The 16,603-nt window shown below is 47.1% G+C and overlaps 1 protein-coding gene across 8 annotated transcripts in view; it reads left to right on the forward strand.

The window, feature by feature from the left end:
- Positions 1-16,603, forward strand: part of LOC119974827 (regulator of G-protein signaling 7) — a 585,527-nt gene that overhangs the window by 471,994 nt on the left and 96,930 nt on the right. For all 8 annotated transcript variants that reach the window (XM_038814129.1, XM_038814137.1, XM_038814144.1 and 5 more), the window contains exons 8-9: positions 14,111-14,187; positions 15,447-15,528. In XM_038814129.1, coding sequence (XP_038670057.1) covers positions 14,111-14,187; positions 15,447-15,528 — 159 coding nt within the window. The remainder of the gene's footprint in view (positions 1-14,110; positions 14,188-15,446; positions 15,529-16,603) is intronic.

Raw genomic sequence — 16,603 nt, forward strand, 5'->3', positions numbered from 1 at the left:
TTTCAGTATTGTATTGGTACTGTATAGTCTCTATATCAGTATGGTATTGGTACTGTATGATCTCTCTCAATATCAGAATGGTATTAGTACTGTATCGTCTCTCTATACTATCAGTATGTATTGGTACTGTATGGTCTCTATATCAGTATGGTATTGGTACTATATGGTCTCTATATCAGTACGGTATTGGTACAATATGGTCTCTCTATTTCAGTATTGTATTGGTACTGTATAGTCTCTATATCAGTATGGTATTGGTACTGTATGGTCTCTCTATATCAGTATGGTATTGGTACAGTATGGTCTATCTATATCAATATGGTATTGGTACAGTATGATCTTTCTCTCTGTATCAGTATGGTGTTGGTACTGTATGGTCTCTCTATATCGGTATGGTATTGGTACAGTATGGTCTATCTATATCAATATGGTATTGGTACAGTATGATCTTTCTCTCTGTATCAGTATGGTGTTGGTACTGTATGGTCTCTATATCAGTATGGTATTGTTACTGTGTGGTCTCTCTATATCAGTATGGTGTTGGTACTGTATGGTCTCTCTATATCGGTATGGTATTGGTACAGTATGGTCTATCTATATCAATATGGTATTGGTACAGTATGATCTTTCTATCTGTATCAGTACGATGTTGGTACTGTATGGTCTCTCTATATCGGTATGGTATTGGTACTGTATATGGTTATGGACAAGTAGGCTTACATTGCAATGAAGTTACTGTGAAAAGCTCCTCGTCGCCACATTCCGGTACCTGTTCGGGTACACAGAGGGAGAATTCAGATTGCTCAAATTACCTAACAGCACGCCTTTCGGGACTTGTGGGAGGAAACCGGAGCAGCCAGAGGAAACCCAGGCAAACACGGGGAGAACATGTAGACTCCGCACAGACAATGACCCAGCCGGGAATCGAACCTGGGACCCTGGAGCTGTGAAGGCAAGGTGCTAACCACTGTGCTACGGTGTTGCCATGTGTTTCAGTATGGTATTGATACTGTATAGTCTCTCTTTATCAGTATGGTATTGGTACTCTATGGTCTCTCTAGATCTGTGTGGTATTGGTGCTGTATGGTCTCTCTATATCTATATGGTACTGGTGCTTATGGACTCTTGGTATTGACATGATATTGGTAAATATGGCCTTTCTCTAATGGTATGCCCAAAACACCCTTACCTGTCATTTACCCAATGTTTTCTATTATATGTTGGTGTTTTATACTCCCATTCTTTAAACTCAGAAAGTAATTGGCCATTTTGATGCCTGTTCCCACTACTGATTATACTGTGAATTACTGGCTACTTGGGCAAGCAGCGATTCTCAAATTGTCGTGTGTTCCGAACATTAATTCAGATTCAGGAATTTTAAGGCTTACTGTTCAATGGACCAACAATCTTTTTTTCTTTGCACGTATTTAGACATTGGAGGGTTGTGGGTTGGGAGCAGGAGTGTCTGGCTGGTTTGCAGATGGGCAGTGGGTTGATGTTGGTAGTAGAAATGTAAGATGAGCTTGGAGAGGATATGAGGGAAGTTACAAATTAAACTAGATGAAGATCAAGTGTAGGCCAAGGGAATCTTGGGATGGTCCAAAAAGAGAGAACATGAAAGAGGCTGCTGAATATTTGGTCCTTGAGCTCCAAGCACACTGTTGAAGTTGCGGGTTTAGGGACAGGGAGAGGAGCTTAACAAATTGTGAGGGAAAGAAACCAGGACTTTTCTTTGTTTCGCAGGATGATCATTGAGCAGTGGGTGATTTTGGGAGGGTAGAGTGTGAGACCTGATGGTGTTTGATGTGATCCAACCTATTGGGCTTCAGGGAGTAATGATGGTAGCCACAACAGGGGAAGCAGCAAGGGTAGGAGAGAGTTAAGATCTTGCTGGTCAGACACTATGGTGAAGACTTGAATGTAGTTCAACAGATCACCAGCTGCAGAACTAATGTGATAAATGAAACGCAAAATACTAGGCAAATGTAAATTTAAATGTGCAGTTGGAAGCAACTTGAGAGATTTTTTTGTGGCGGACGTAGAAGGAATTGGGTTTGGCAGAGTTGTGGGTTGATAAAGGTACACCTGATTAGAGATGGCCTTGTCTTTGATTGAGACCTTGTGGAGAAAACATATGATATCAAGGTTTAGGGGAGCTATATATATATGGGTATGGGAGCTTACACCGAGGAAGAGGTTTAGGCAGGACAGAGTTAATAATAATAATCTTTATTGTCACAAGTAGGCTTACATTAACAGTAATGAAGTTACTGTGAAAAGCCCCTAGTCGCCACATTCACCTGTTCGGGTACACAGAGAGAGAATTTAGAATGTCCAATTCACCTAACAGCACGTCTTTCGGGACTTGTGGGAGGGAACCGGAGCATCCGCACAAAACCCACGCAGCCACGCGGAGAACGTGCAGACTCCACACTGACTGACCGAAGCCGGGAATCGAACCTGGGATCCTGGAGCTGTGAAGCAACAGTGCTACCCACTGTGCTACCATGCTGCATACCGTAGCATAGTACCAGACTTGAATATATTGTTTCTTATGCCCGCATAATGCTCATAGTCTTCTAGGTGAAGTAAATGCTTTATTGAGTAAGTTTGTTCTCTCTCCAGAGCTTAAACTAGATGTTACATGAACATGATTGATTAAGAAGTACACCTGTGCTGAGCTGTCTGTCTGTGTCTTGTCACGAGCTGCTGTTCCTGTGGTGAGAGCTGATCCTGGCTTTCGTCTGTCTATTTATACATCTCTCATGCTCCCTCTAGTGATTACTTAGTTGTTGTGTACATTAACCCCTTGTGTGCATGCAGATATGCAGATCACTACAGTGAATAGCTGCAATTTGTGGAATTTGAGGTAAATTAATGGCAGTGTAGTGTTCAATGAAGCTCATGGGTGTCTTACGTTTACCCTTTGATGCGTTGTAACTTGAAATGTAAAATTCGCTCCCGAAGTCGGTATTACCAAGAGACATTGAATTGTTTTGAGTTAACGTTCAGAGTACAGACGTCACTACTGTAACTGTGACTTTGTCAACAGTGCGACTATTCAAATGGTGCATCCTGAGATTGTTGTTTGCCTTGGGCGGCACAGTGGTTAGCACTGCTGACTCACAGCGCCAGGCACCCACGTTTGATTTCAACCTCAGGTGACTGTCTGCATGTGGTATGCACACTCTCCCTGTGTCTGCGTGGGTTTCCTCCGGGTGCTCCGGTTTCCTCCCACATTCCAAAGATGTGCAGGTTAGGTGGATTGGCCATGATAAATTGCTCCTTAGTGTCCAAAGGTTAGGTGGGGATATGGCATACAGGGATAGGGTGGGGGAGTGGGCCTAGGTCGGGTGCTCTTTCTTTTTTTCTCCAGTTTAGCAAGATCCATCGGCAGGCAACAACATCGGCCCACTTCCCCTCCAGAAGCTCCAATACCAATACCCCGAAGATCGGCACCATTGGGTCCGGCCTGACCTCCACCCCTACAATCTTCGATAACGTTCCTAACACTGTTTCCCAGTATTTCCACAGCTTCTCGCAACCCCAGAACATGTGTGTATGATTCACCGGCCCCCGCCGACACTTTTCACACTTATTGGACACCCTTTGGAAGAACCCACTCACTTTCGCCCGGGTCATGTGTACTGTGTGTACCATCCTGAACTGGATCAAGCTCATCCTTGCGCAGGAAGAGTTGAATTCACCCGATGCATCGCCTCACACCACAGTGCCCAGCCTATACCCCACCCCCCCCCAAGCTCCTCCTCCCATTTGTCCTTGACACTCACCACCTGCGCCCCTGCTCCCCAACCACCTGTATATATTCCCAGGCCACTCTCTCCCAACCCATCCGGGAGCAACAGTTCCTCCAATAAGGTGTACTCCAGTGATGTGACCATCAATTCACAAGACACGTGATTGGAAGTGAACAGTGGTTTTAATAATCTTACAACAGAGCCTGCCTGCGACGAGATGAACTGGCAACAGGTTCACAACTGTAGAGCTTTATACTTCTGGTTAGTGGGAGGAGCAATGGGCGGAGCCATGGGCAGAGCTCAAACTCCTCATCTCCCCCTATGGGCAGAGCCGCGCAACGGCTCGTATACAGAGCCCACAAGGACACAATACATATAATAGAACACAGTGTGAATTACTAGGTTTATAATTCACCACACTCACCCCCTGTAAAAAAAATCAAGTGCGGCGGGGGTGATGGGTCTACAAATTGAGCCGGTCCGGCGGCCGTGTCGTCCTTTGGGATCGGCAAAGCTCAAAAGGGGTGGGAGGCCTTCACCAGACGCGCATGGTCCAGCCGGTAGAAGTGCGGCTTGCACGACGCACAGACCTGGCAGTCCCTGGTGATTGTCCGTACTTCCTCGACGGAGTAGGGCAGATTGCGGGCCTTTATGAAATGGTACAACCGTGTGACTCCCTGGTGACAAAGGCTGTCGTGCAGGGTCCGGAGTCGGTCTACTTGTACGCTGGCACGTGTACCTCGGGATAGGGCGTCTGGGGGCTCTTTGAGCTTACCGGGGCGATACAAAATCTCGTAATTGTAGGTGGACAGCTCGATCCTCCACCTCAAGATCTTGTCATTCTTGATCTTGCCCCGCTGTGTGTTATTGAACATGAAGGCGACCGACCGTTGGTCAGTGAGGAGAGTGAATCTCCTGCCGGCCAGGTAATGCCTCCAATGCAGCACAGCTTCAAAGATAGCTTGGACCTCTTTTTCGATGGATGAGTGCTGAATTTCTGAGGCATGAAGGGTGCGGGAGAAGAATGCCACGGGTCTGCCTGCCTGATTGAGCGTGGCGGCTAGGGCGACGTCTGATGCGTCGTTCTCTACTTGAAAGGGTAGTGTCTCATCTACTGCATGCATCCTGGCCTTGGCGATATCGGCTCTGATATGGGCGAAGGCCTGTTGTGCCTCGGCCGTCAGGGGAAAATGGGTTGACTATATGAGTGGGCGGGCCTTGTCCACATAGTTTGGGACCCACTGAGCGTAGTACGAAAAGAACCCCAGGCAGCGTTTGAGGGCCTTGGGGCAGTGGGGGAGGGGGAGCTCCATGAGGGAGCGCATGCGGTCGGGATCGGGCCCCAGAACTCCGTTCTGGACCACATAGCCGAGTATGGCTAAGCGGGTCGTGCTTAACACGCACTTCTCCTTGTTGTAGGTGAGGTTTAGGAGAGTGGCGGTGTGGGGAAATTTAGCATGGTTGGCGTTGTGGTCCTACTGATCATGGCTGCAGGTGGTGACATTGTCTAGGTACGGAAAGGTGGCCCGCAAACCATACCGGGTCGACCATTCGGTCCATCTCCCTTTGGAAGACCGAGACCCGGTTGGTGACGCTGAAGGGAACCCTGATGAAGTGATAGAGGCGGCCGTCCGCCTCGGAGGCAGTGTATGGACGGTCCGATTTACGAATGGGGACCTGGTGGTAGGTGGATTTGAGGTCCACTGTTGAGAAGACCCGGTACTGTGCAATCTGATTGACTCACATATGCGTGGGAGGGGGTACGCGTCGAGCTGCGTGTACCGATTGATGGTCTGGCTGTAGTCCACGACCAATCTGTGTTTCTCCCCAGTTTTAACTACTATCACTTGGGCGTGGATTTCAAAGGGCCACTCCGCTCCACCGACCGTAACACGTATTTTCACAGTGTGGTTGATGAGTGCTCCAGATTCCCCTTTGCCATCCCATGCCCCAATATGACGTCTGCCACCGTCATCAAAGCTCTCAACACGATCTTTGCTCTGTTCGGTTTCCCCGACTACATCCATAGTGACATCCCCCCCCCGACCCGGCACCACCCTCCCCTCCCCCGACGTTCCCAGCCGCAACTCCCCAAGGACCATCTGTCCTCCCTCTGCCCACACCCGAGGACAAAGAGGATTTCGGCACGCTCCCAGAGTCACCGGACATCAGACCAGCATCGGCATCGCCGCCACTACTATGTCGCCCCCAGCGGCACATTAAGGCCCTGGACTGGTTAAACCTCTAACAGGTCCACTGGACTTCAAAAGACTCTTCTTTTTTCTCTCTATCGAATATTGTAAATGTAAAAACCATTTGTTGTGAATGTGGTAAACCACTGTTGCACCTCTATTAGGTGATGTATGGTAGGACCTGTGCTACAGGTACGTTGGTAGTCCCAGAGTATAAATATCTGTGTTCTCCATGCTGCAGTCATTTCACCAGCTGCTGTGGGAGGCCACACATCTTAGAGCAATAAAGCCTCAGTTGTATCCAACTCAAGTCTTTGTGCAATTGATCATGCATCACTAACTTTACCAGCACTTTCATGTTTGTGTTCAACAATGAAATGAGCCTATACAACCCACACTCCAAAGGATCTGTCGAGTTCTTCTGAATTAGCGTGATCAACGCCTGCGTCAGTGTCTCTGACAGCTCCCTCTTTTACAACGTCTCATTAAACATCCCCAGCAAATGTGCAAAATCAGCCACAAACTCCTTATAAAACACCGACGGAAAGCCGTCCGGCCCTGGAGCCTCCCCCGACATCATCTCCCAAATGCCTGCCTCCTCTCCACCTCCAACCTTGGAAACTCCAACCCATCTAAAAACCATCCCAGATCCCCCTCCTCTCCGCCTGTTTCAGCCCTACACAGCTTCTCATAAAACCCCCTGAACACCTCATTGATGCTATCTCCCCCTTCGCATGCTTAGATTATCGCTTGACGCAGCCTGCCTCTGGTGGGCCAGCATACGGCTCGCCTTTTCTCTATATTCATATTGCACCCCCCTCGCCCTCCGTAACTGCCCGGTGCCCTTCCCATCATCAACCTATCGAACTGCTCCTGCAACATCTTCCTCTCTGCCAACAACTCCTCAATAGCAGCCTCTGAGTATCTCCTGTGCATGTCGACTATCTCTTCCAACAACCGTCCATGCTCCTCCCTCCACCTCCTATTCCTGTGCGCCTTGAAAGAGATCATCTCCCCTCAGACTACTGCCTTCAATGCCTCCCAGAACGTGGCCACCTGCACCTCTCCGTTCTGATTCGGTTTGTTGGTGTAAACTTTCTGCTGCGACAGTGAACTTTGGACTAAGAGTGACTCTCACAGATGTATCCTCCAAAGACAATGAGTCAAGTGAGGACCAGTGCTCCATGGACTGCAGGAGCTGTTATTCTAAGCTGTTACTCTAAGCTGTCAAGACAGCTGCGAAAGGAAGGGTGGCCTCTAAATCCACATCATGGACTGGCAACTCATGACCTAATGACTGCCAACTCATAACCCTATGACCTTATGTAATCATGCGCACAACATATTGATTGGGCGAATGTAACATACTGTGTAAAGAATTAATAACTATATATGGAATGAACTGCAATGCTAAGAAAATTGATTGACTGTATGTAAATGAGAATGGGAACTAATTATGCCTTTGAAAAAGTACGTTAACCCAGTTTAAGCCACAGCTCAGTCAGAAAGTGTGCCGGCAAGACCAAGGGGTCCAGGACTTACTCCCAGAGCTCTGCAACAATAAATTGCTTCTTTCACTCATGTTAAGGGCTACTTGTGAATATTTTCACGCAACAAGCTCCATGTAATCCCCAATCACCAGTCTCACCTTCTCACAAAATGTCTTATCTGCCAAGAGAACCAAATCTAGTTTCCATCCCGGCCGCTATACTTGCCCCGAGCTAAGCCTCACCTCAGCCAATGGGGCGCACGATTCAAAATTACGATTCCCGGGCAGCACGGTGGCGCAGTGGGTTAGCCCTGCAGCCTCACGGCGCCGAGGTCCCAAGTTCGGTCCCGGCTCTGGGTCACTGTCCGTGTGGAGTTTGCACATTCTCCCCGTGTTTGCGTGGGTTTCGCCCCCCAACGCAAAAGATGTGCGGGCTAGGTGGATTGGCCATGCTAAATTGCCCCTGAATTGGAAAAATTAATTGGGTCCTCTAAATTTATAAAAAAGAGAAAAAAAAAATTACGATTCCCGCATACTCATCATCCACCACCCCCATCAGTAACGCTCGATTCACCACAAATAAATCAATTCTAGAGTATGCTTTATACACGTGTGAGAAGAAGGAATACTCCCCCCCCCCTCCCCCCACCCCTCCCACCCGTGTTCTTAAACCTCCACGGATCACCTTTGGGCAGCACGGTAGCACAAATGGATAGCACTGTGGCTTCACAGCGCCAGGGTCCCAGGTTCGATTCCCCGCTGGGTCACTGCGGAGTCTGCAGTTGTCCCCGTGACTGCGTGGGTTTCCTCCGGGTGCTTCGGTTTCCTCCCACAGTCCAAAGACGTGCAGGTTGGGTGGCTTGGCCATGATAAATTGCTCTTAGTGACCAAAAAGGTTGGGAGGGGTTATTGGGTTACAGGGATAGGGTGGAAGTGAGGGCTTCAGTGTGTCGGTGCAGAATTGATGGGCCAAATGGCCTCATTCTGTACTGTATGTTCTATGTTCTATATTCCATGTTCACTCCCATACATTCCATAAATCCTCCCAATTCCTTCGCCATCCTCAACCTTCCCATCGACTTGGGGTTCGACCTGTCAATCCTTGGTTCCATCACACAATTAAAATCTCCAACCACAATCAACTGGTGCGCATCTATATCCGGGATTGATCCCAGTAAACCCTTCACAAACTCCACATCATCCCAATTCAATGCATATGCGTTGGCTCGCAGAATTAGCGTCCCCTCCAGCGCCTCACTCACAATCACATATCTTCACCCCTGGATCCTGCTTGCCCATGGCCCTCACAAACCCCATCCTTTTGTTCAACAAAATGCCCCCCCCCCCGTGACTTTGAGTCAAACCCCAAATGAAATACTTGTCCCACCCATTCCCATCCTACCTAACCTGATCCTTCAAACTCCTCAGGTGTGCAAAAACCTGAGACCGCTCAATCCGCCCGTTTAACCCACAAACTTTCCGCATTACAATTCTTACGGGAAGCTTACGGCTCCCCTCCCCCTGCCGTCCACCATCATCCCCTTCTGGCTCTACCTCCTCTAGTACCACCTTAAACTGGACCCATCCAAGATGACCCCCCTCTCTGCCCATGACCACGCAGTCTCTATCTCTATGGTGCTCTTTCAGAGGGTTGCTGTAGACTCAATGAGCTGAATGGGCATCTTCTGCACTGTATGGATGCCATAATTCTGTGATTCAAATGAAAGAAACACTTTTCAAAAATGAACTTAGTATCACTAGACCTGACATTGCCTTACTCATTACTATGACAAAGAGAAACAAAGAATAAGGATTAATGGGTCTTTAACAAATTGGCAGGCAGTAACCAGTGGGGTACCACAGGGATCAGTGCTGGGACCCCAGCTATTCACAATATATATTAATGATTTGGATGAGGGAACAAGATGTAACATCTCAAAGTTTGCATATGATACCAAATTAGGTGGGAGGGTGAATTGTGACGAGGATGCAGGGGTCCTACAGCAAGATCTGGACAGGTTGGGCGAGTGGGCAAACCAATGGCAGATGCAGTATAATTTGGATAAGTTTGAGGTTATTCATTTTAGAAGCAAAAACAGGAAGGCAGATTACTACCTGAATGGTTGTAAATTGGGAGAGGGGAGTGTGCAGCGGGACCTGGATGTCCTTGTGCACCATTCGCTGAAAGTAAGCATGCAGTTGCAGCAGGTGGTAAAGACGGCTAATGGTATGTTGGCCTTCATTGGGGGAGGTTTCAAGTATAGAAACAGGGATGTGTTTCTGCAATTGTACAGGGCCTTGGTGAGGCCACACTTGTAGTATTGTGTGCAATTTTGGTCTCCTTCTCTGTGGAAGGATGTTCTTGCTCTCGAGGGAGTCCACAAAGGTTTACCAGACTGATTCCAGGGATGGTGGGACTGTCATATGAAGAGAGATTGACTAGGTTAGGATTGTTTTCGCTGGAGTTCAGAAGAATGAGAGGGGATCTCATAGAGACTTATAAAATTCTAACAGGACTAGACAGGGTAGATGCAGGGAAGATGTTACCAATGATAGGTGTGTCCAGAACCAGGGGTCACAGTCTGAGGATTCAGGGTAAACCATTTCGGACAGTTAAGGAGACATTTCTTCACACAAAAAGTGGTGAGCCTGTGTAATTCATTACCACAGGAAGTAGTTGGTGCTAAAACATTGAATATATTCAAGAGGCGGCTGGATATAGCACTTGGGGAGAATGGGATCAAAGGCTATGGGGAGAAAGCAGGATTAGGCTATTGAGTTGGATGATCAGCCATGATCGTGATGAATGGCTAAGCCGGCTCGAAGGGCCAAAAGGCCCCCTCCTGCTCCTATCTTCTAGGTATCTTCTATGTATCTATGACCTGAAGTATGTCAGTAAGAATAACTAGCACAGCACGCAGATGGACAGGTTACGTTTCCTTGGCCACAGTGCAGTGACAGATAGAACATAGAACATAGAACATAGAACGATACAGCGCAGTACAGGCCCTTCGGCCCTCGATGTTGCACCGACATGGAAAAAAAACTAAAGGCCATCTAACCTACACTATGCCCTTATCATCCATATGCTTATCCAATAAACTTTTAAATGCCCTCAATGTTGGCGAGTTCACTACTGTTGCAGGTAGGGCATTCCACGGCCTCACCACTCTTTGCGTAAAAAACCCACCTCTGACCTCTGTCCTATATCTATTACCCCTCAATTTAAGGCTATGTCCCCTCGTGCTAGCCACCTCCATCCGCGGGAGAAGGCTCTCACTGTCCACCCTATCTAACCCTCTGATCATTTTGTATGCCTCTATTAAGTCACCTCTTAACCTTCTTCTCTCTAACGAAAACAACCTCAAGTCCATCAGCCTTTCCTCATAAGATTTTCCCTCCATACCAGGCAACATCCTGGTAAATCTCCTCTGCACCCGTTCCAAGGCTTCCACGTCCTTCCTATAATGAGGCGACCAGAACTGTACGCAATACTCCAAATGCGGCCGTACTAGAGTTTTGTACAACTGCAACATGACCTCATGGCTCCGGAACTCAATCCCTCTACCAATGAAGGCCAACACACCATAGGCCTTCTTCACAACCCTATCAACCTGGGTGGCAACTTTCAGGGATCTATGTACATGGACACCGAGATCCCTCTGCTCATCCACACTACCAAGAATTTTACCATTAGCCAAATATTCTGCATTCCTGTTATTCTTTCCAAAGTGAATCACCTCACACTTCTCCACATTAAACTCCATTTGCCACCTCTCAGCCCAGCTCTGCAGCTTATCTATGTCACTCTGTAACCTGCAACATCCTTCCGCACTGTCTACAACTCCACCGACTTTAGTGTCGTCTGCAAATTTGCTCACCCATCCTTCTGCGCCCTCCTCTAGGTCATTTATAAAAATGACAAACAGCAACGGCCCCAGAACAGATCCTTGTGGTACGCCACTCGTAACTGAACTCCATTCTGAACATTTCCCATCAACTACCACTCTCTGTCTTCTTTCAACTAGCCAATTTCTGATCCACATCTCTAAATCACCCTCAATCCCCAGCCTCCGTATTTTCTGCAATAGCCGACCGTGGGGAACCTTATCAAATGCTTTACTGAAATCCATATACACCACATCAACTGCTCTACCCTCGTCTACCTGTTCAGTCACCTTCTCAAAGAACTCGATAAGGTTTGTGAGGCATGACCTACCCTTCACAAAACCATGCTGACTATCCCTAATCATATTATTCCTATCTAGATGATTATAAATCGTATCTTTTATAATCCTCTCCAAGACCTTACCCACCACAGACGTTAGGCTCACCGGCCTATAGTTACCGGGGTTATCTCTACTCCCCTTCTTGAACAAAGGGACCACATTTGCTATCCTCCAGTCCTCTGGCACTATTCCTGTAGCCAATGATGACCTAAAAATCAAAGCCAAAGGCTCAGCAATCTCTTCCCTGGCTTCCCAGAGAATCCTAGGATAAATCCCATCCGGCCCCGGGGACTTATCTATTTTCACCTTGTCCAGAATTGCCAACACTTCTTCCCTACGCACCTCAATGCCATCTATTCTAATAGCCTGGGTCTCAGCATTCTCCTCCACAATATTATCTTTTTCTTGAGTGAATACTGACGAAAAGTATTCATTTAGTATCTCGCTTATCTCCTCAGCCTCCACACACAACTTCCCACCACTGTCCTTGACTGGCCCTACTCTTACCCTAGTCATTCTTTTATTCCTGACATACCTATAGAAAGCTTTTGGGTTTTCCTTGATCCTACCTGCCAAAGACTTCTCATGTCCCCTCCTTGCTCGTCTCAGCTCTCTCTTTAGATCCTTCCTCGCTTCCTTGTAACTATCAGACGCCCCAACTGAAACTTCATGCCTCATCTTCACATAGGCCTCCTTCTTCCTCTTAACAAGAGATTCCACTTCTTTGGTAAACCACGGTTCCCTCGCTCGACCCCTTCCCCCCTGCCTGACTGGTACGTACTTATCAAGAACATGCAATAGCTGTTCCTTGAACAAGCTCCACATATCCAGTGTGCCCAACCCTTGCAGCCTACTTCTCCAACCAACACATCCTAAGTCATGTCTAATGGCATCATAATTGCCCTTCCCCCAGCTATAACTCTTGCCCTGCGGGGTATACTTATCCCTTTCCATCACTAACGTAAAGGTCACCGAATTGTGGTCACTGTTTCCAAAGTGCTCACCTACCTCCAGATCTAACACCTGGCCTGGTTCATTACCCAAAACCAAGTCCAATGTGGCCTCGCCTCTTGTTGGCCTGTCAACATATTGTGTCAGGAAACCCTCCTGCACACATTGTACAAAGAAGACCCATCTAATGTACTCGAACTATATCTTTTCCAGTCAATATTTGGAAAGTTAAAGTCTCCCATAACAACTACCCTGTTACTTTCGCTCTTTTCCAGAATCATCTTTGCCATCCTTTCCTCTACATCCCTAGAACTATTAGGTGGCCTATAGAAAACTCCCAACAGGGTGACCTCTCCTTTCCTGTTTCTAACCTCAGCCCATACTACCTCAGAAGAAGAGTCCCCATCTAGCATCCTTTCCGCCACCGTAATACTGTCCTTGACTAGCAGCGCCACACCTCCCCCTCTTTTGCCCCCTTCTCTGAACTTACTAAAACACCTAAACCCCGGAACCTGCAACAACCATTCCTGTCCCTGCTCTATCCATGTCTCTGAAATGGCCACAACATCGAAGTCCCAGGTACCAACCCATGCTGCCAGTTTCCCTACCTTATTTCGTACACTCCTGGCATTGAAGTAGACACACTTCAAACCACCTACCTGAACACTGGCACCCTCTTGCGAAGTCAAATCTGTGCTCCTGACCTCTATACTCTCAATCTCCCGTACCCCAAAACTACAATCCAGGTTCCCATGCCCCTGCTGAATTAGTTTAAACCCCCCCAAAGAGCACTAACAAATCTCCCCCCCCAGGATATTGGTGCCCCTCAGGTTCAGATGTAGACCATCCTGTCTATAGAGGTCCCACCTTCCCCAGAAAGAGCCCCAGTTATCCAGAAATCTGAATCCCTCCCGCCTGCACCATCCCTGTAGCCACGTGTTTAATTGCTCTCTCTCCCTATTCCTCATCTCACTATCACGTGGCACGGGCAACAACCCAGAGATAACAACTCTGTTTGTTCTCGCTCTGAGCTAGTTAAGAGTTAAGAGATAGTTAAGAGTTCCGCTAACAGCAGTAACTTTTCAATAATACAAATACTTTGAGGCTGCATATAGTAACACCACAGCCAGAATGCAAGTAATTTGGTAATTCCCTTGTCAATAAAGCACACAGCAGCAAGCGAGTGGGATTGATTTTGTGTACATAATTTATTTGTAACCATCCTCCACTCACTGCATTTTACTGGAGAAATCAGCCCATGTTTTATCAGAAGATTTGTGTTGTTTCAATTGTCAGTTATTTTAAATGTATTTCAAAAAATATACTCAGGTTGCTGTAAATGTTGTTTGCTGTGAGCCATTAAATTAGGATTGTTCATCTCCATGGAGGTCTAATGGCAGATAAACTGGTGTCAGTAATCATTGATCTCTTTAGGAAGTTTGCTGTCACCTCTGCCGATCTTACCTTTAATACAGACTGTTCCATTTCTAGGAGAGTTTGGCCCGTCTACAGAGAGCATTTGCTCGAAAATGGGAATTTATCTTTATGCAAGCAGAAGCACAAGCAAAGTGAGTATAAGAGAATTTATTTTAGTTTTTGAAATAGCATTTTCCTAACCTGTTCTGTTATCACCAAAGACCTTTATATTTATCTGGCTTCACCTGCGTTAACCTGCTTGGCTGAAAATGCAGTGTTTGAAAATAAAATGTTTGGCTGGTTTAAAATCTTGGCATTTCACCTCATACTAATCTAGGATGGGGATTCAGCCCCACAACTGGCCTGTCGCCAATATTGTCTTCTTTGCCCCTGGAACATTACCCACCATTGCTGAATTCCTCAACCAAATCTTGGCCCTCTCAAGAATAGATTTTTCTGTATCTTGCTTCACTGGCCTCCCTGTCTCCATTCTTCACACCCACCGGCTGGTCTGGAACTCTATATCACGTACCTATGTCCAGGTAAATCTTTGGTCAACTATCACACTTGTACTCTTTAAGCCACTCCTCAGAAAATTGCTTTTGAGATCCTCATATTCATTTTTGAATTTAGGGATACTATAAACATTCATTCTCTGAATCTAGATTAACCCTCACAATCAGAGGATAATCTTTGAGTCAGAAAACGCCTGCCAAGTGCAATTCTCTTCCCAGCCAACTCTGCTATACTCCTTGTATTCAATCATCTTTCAATCCATACGACCCCCCCCCACCAAAACAATTCTATTCATCCCTATTTAATGCTCATTTTTAAAGATATTTAGAGTGACCATAAGACCATAAGACATAGGAGCAGAATTAGGCCACCCGGCCCATCGAGTCTGCTTCGTCATTCAATCATGGCTGATATTTTCTCATCCCCATTCTCCTGCCTTCTCCCCATATACCCTGATCCCCTTATTAATCAAGAACCTAAATATCTCTGTCTTAAAGACACTCAATAATTTGGCCTCCACAGCCTTCTGCGGCAAAGAGTTCCACAGATTCACCACCCACTGGCTGAAGAAATTCCTCCTCATCTCTGTTTTAAAGGATCGTCCCTTTAGTCTATGATTATGTCCTCTGGTTCCAGTTTTTCCTACAAGTGGAAACTTCCTCTCCACGTCCACTCTATCTGGGCCTCGCAGTATCTTGTAAGTTTCAATAAGATCCCCTCTCATCTTCTAAACTCCAACGAGTACAGACCCAGAGTCCTCAACCGTTCCTCATACGACAAGCTCTTCATTCCAGGGCTATTTTTAACTTGAGAATTATTACTCAACGGATGCAAAATTGTTGCTGATCTGACAAAAATAAATAAATCCTATTATCACACTTGTTCCTTTTCACAGAGTTGATAAGAAGAGGGACAAAATTGAAAGAAAAATTCTTGATAGTCAGGAAAGAGCATTCTGGGACGTACACAGGCCTGTGGTAAGTAACCTCTGGATATAGAAAATGGGGTTTTCGAAATCTCATGCAAGGATTGTCATAGTTTTGGGTTGGTGAGGGTGAGGGGTGCTCAGGGGTATCGGAAAAGATCCACCTTGTCCAACAACTATTTCCAAAAATGATGCTTTCCAGCTGAAATATTAGCACAGTTGTAGCATGTATCATTGTAGTGCAGACTGTCAATATTGCTGTGATTTTTAAGTAAACATGAACATCTGCATCAGTGGGTGCATTGACTACTGCAGTTGTTGTCCAGCTGTTCATTTGTGTTTACAAACCTATTAAATTGCTTACAGGTCTCTTTACCATGACAAGGATACCTCTTGTGAGTAAAAGCAAGTTTGATCATGTAAAATGAAAATAAGGGGCTGGATTCTCTGATTTTGAGGCCATGCCCCCACGTCGGCATGGCATTTTACAACATAAAAACTGGTGTAAAACGGCCACCGATCCTCCGTTTGGCTGGGGGCTAGCAGCCAAGCAGAGTAGAGCACCCGGCTCTAGCTGCCAATACAGCCTGGAGAATTGCCATGTCCGTGGCCGCGCATGCACATGGCATCGGCCTGCAGCGGCCGCGACGTGCAACATGGCGGCAGCCGCTCGTGGACCCAGCCTGCAAAATAGTGCCCCTCCTTTATCCGCTCGCACGTCCCGGACCACCCCCTCCACAGACACCACAGCCCCTGGCAAAGTGCCCCCTGCCCGCGGATTGGCCCTCCCCTGACTGTGGCAGCACTGGATTCAGTCTACAGCCGCCACGCCGAGTTCCCAAAGGATGAGACCATGAGAGACCCACGCCGTTGGGAACTCGGCCGGTCGGGGGTGGACCATCGGGGGGCGGGCCTCAGGCCATCGATATGTCGACTTTGGAGGAGGCGGAGCATCGCGAAAGCGGCGCCGCTCCCGATTTGGTCGTGAACGGGGATTCTCCAGCAAATTGGCGAACGCGATTTCGCCGTCGGACACCAGAGAAACCCGCCCTAGTTTTCAGTCAAGGTTTGAGGACCTGCTGCAAATGTAACAATGTAATAATTAAAGTAATTAAGGACTATCAAAA

The sequence above is a fragment of the Scyliorhinus canicula genome, chromosome 1, assembly GCF_902713615.1.
Source record: "Scyliorhinus canicula chromosome 1, sScyCan1.1, whole genome shotgun sequence".
In the NCBI taxonomy this organism is placed as follows: Eukaryota; Metazoa; Chordata; class Chondrichthyes; order Carcharhiniformes; family Scyliorhinidae; genus Scyliorhinus; species Scyliorhinus canicula.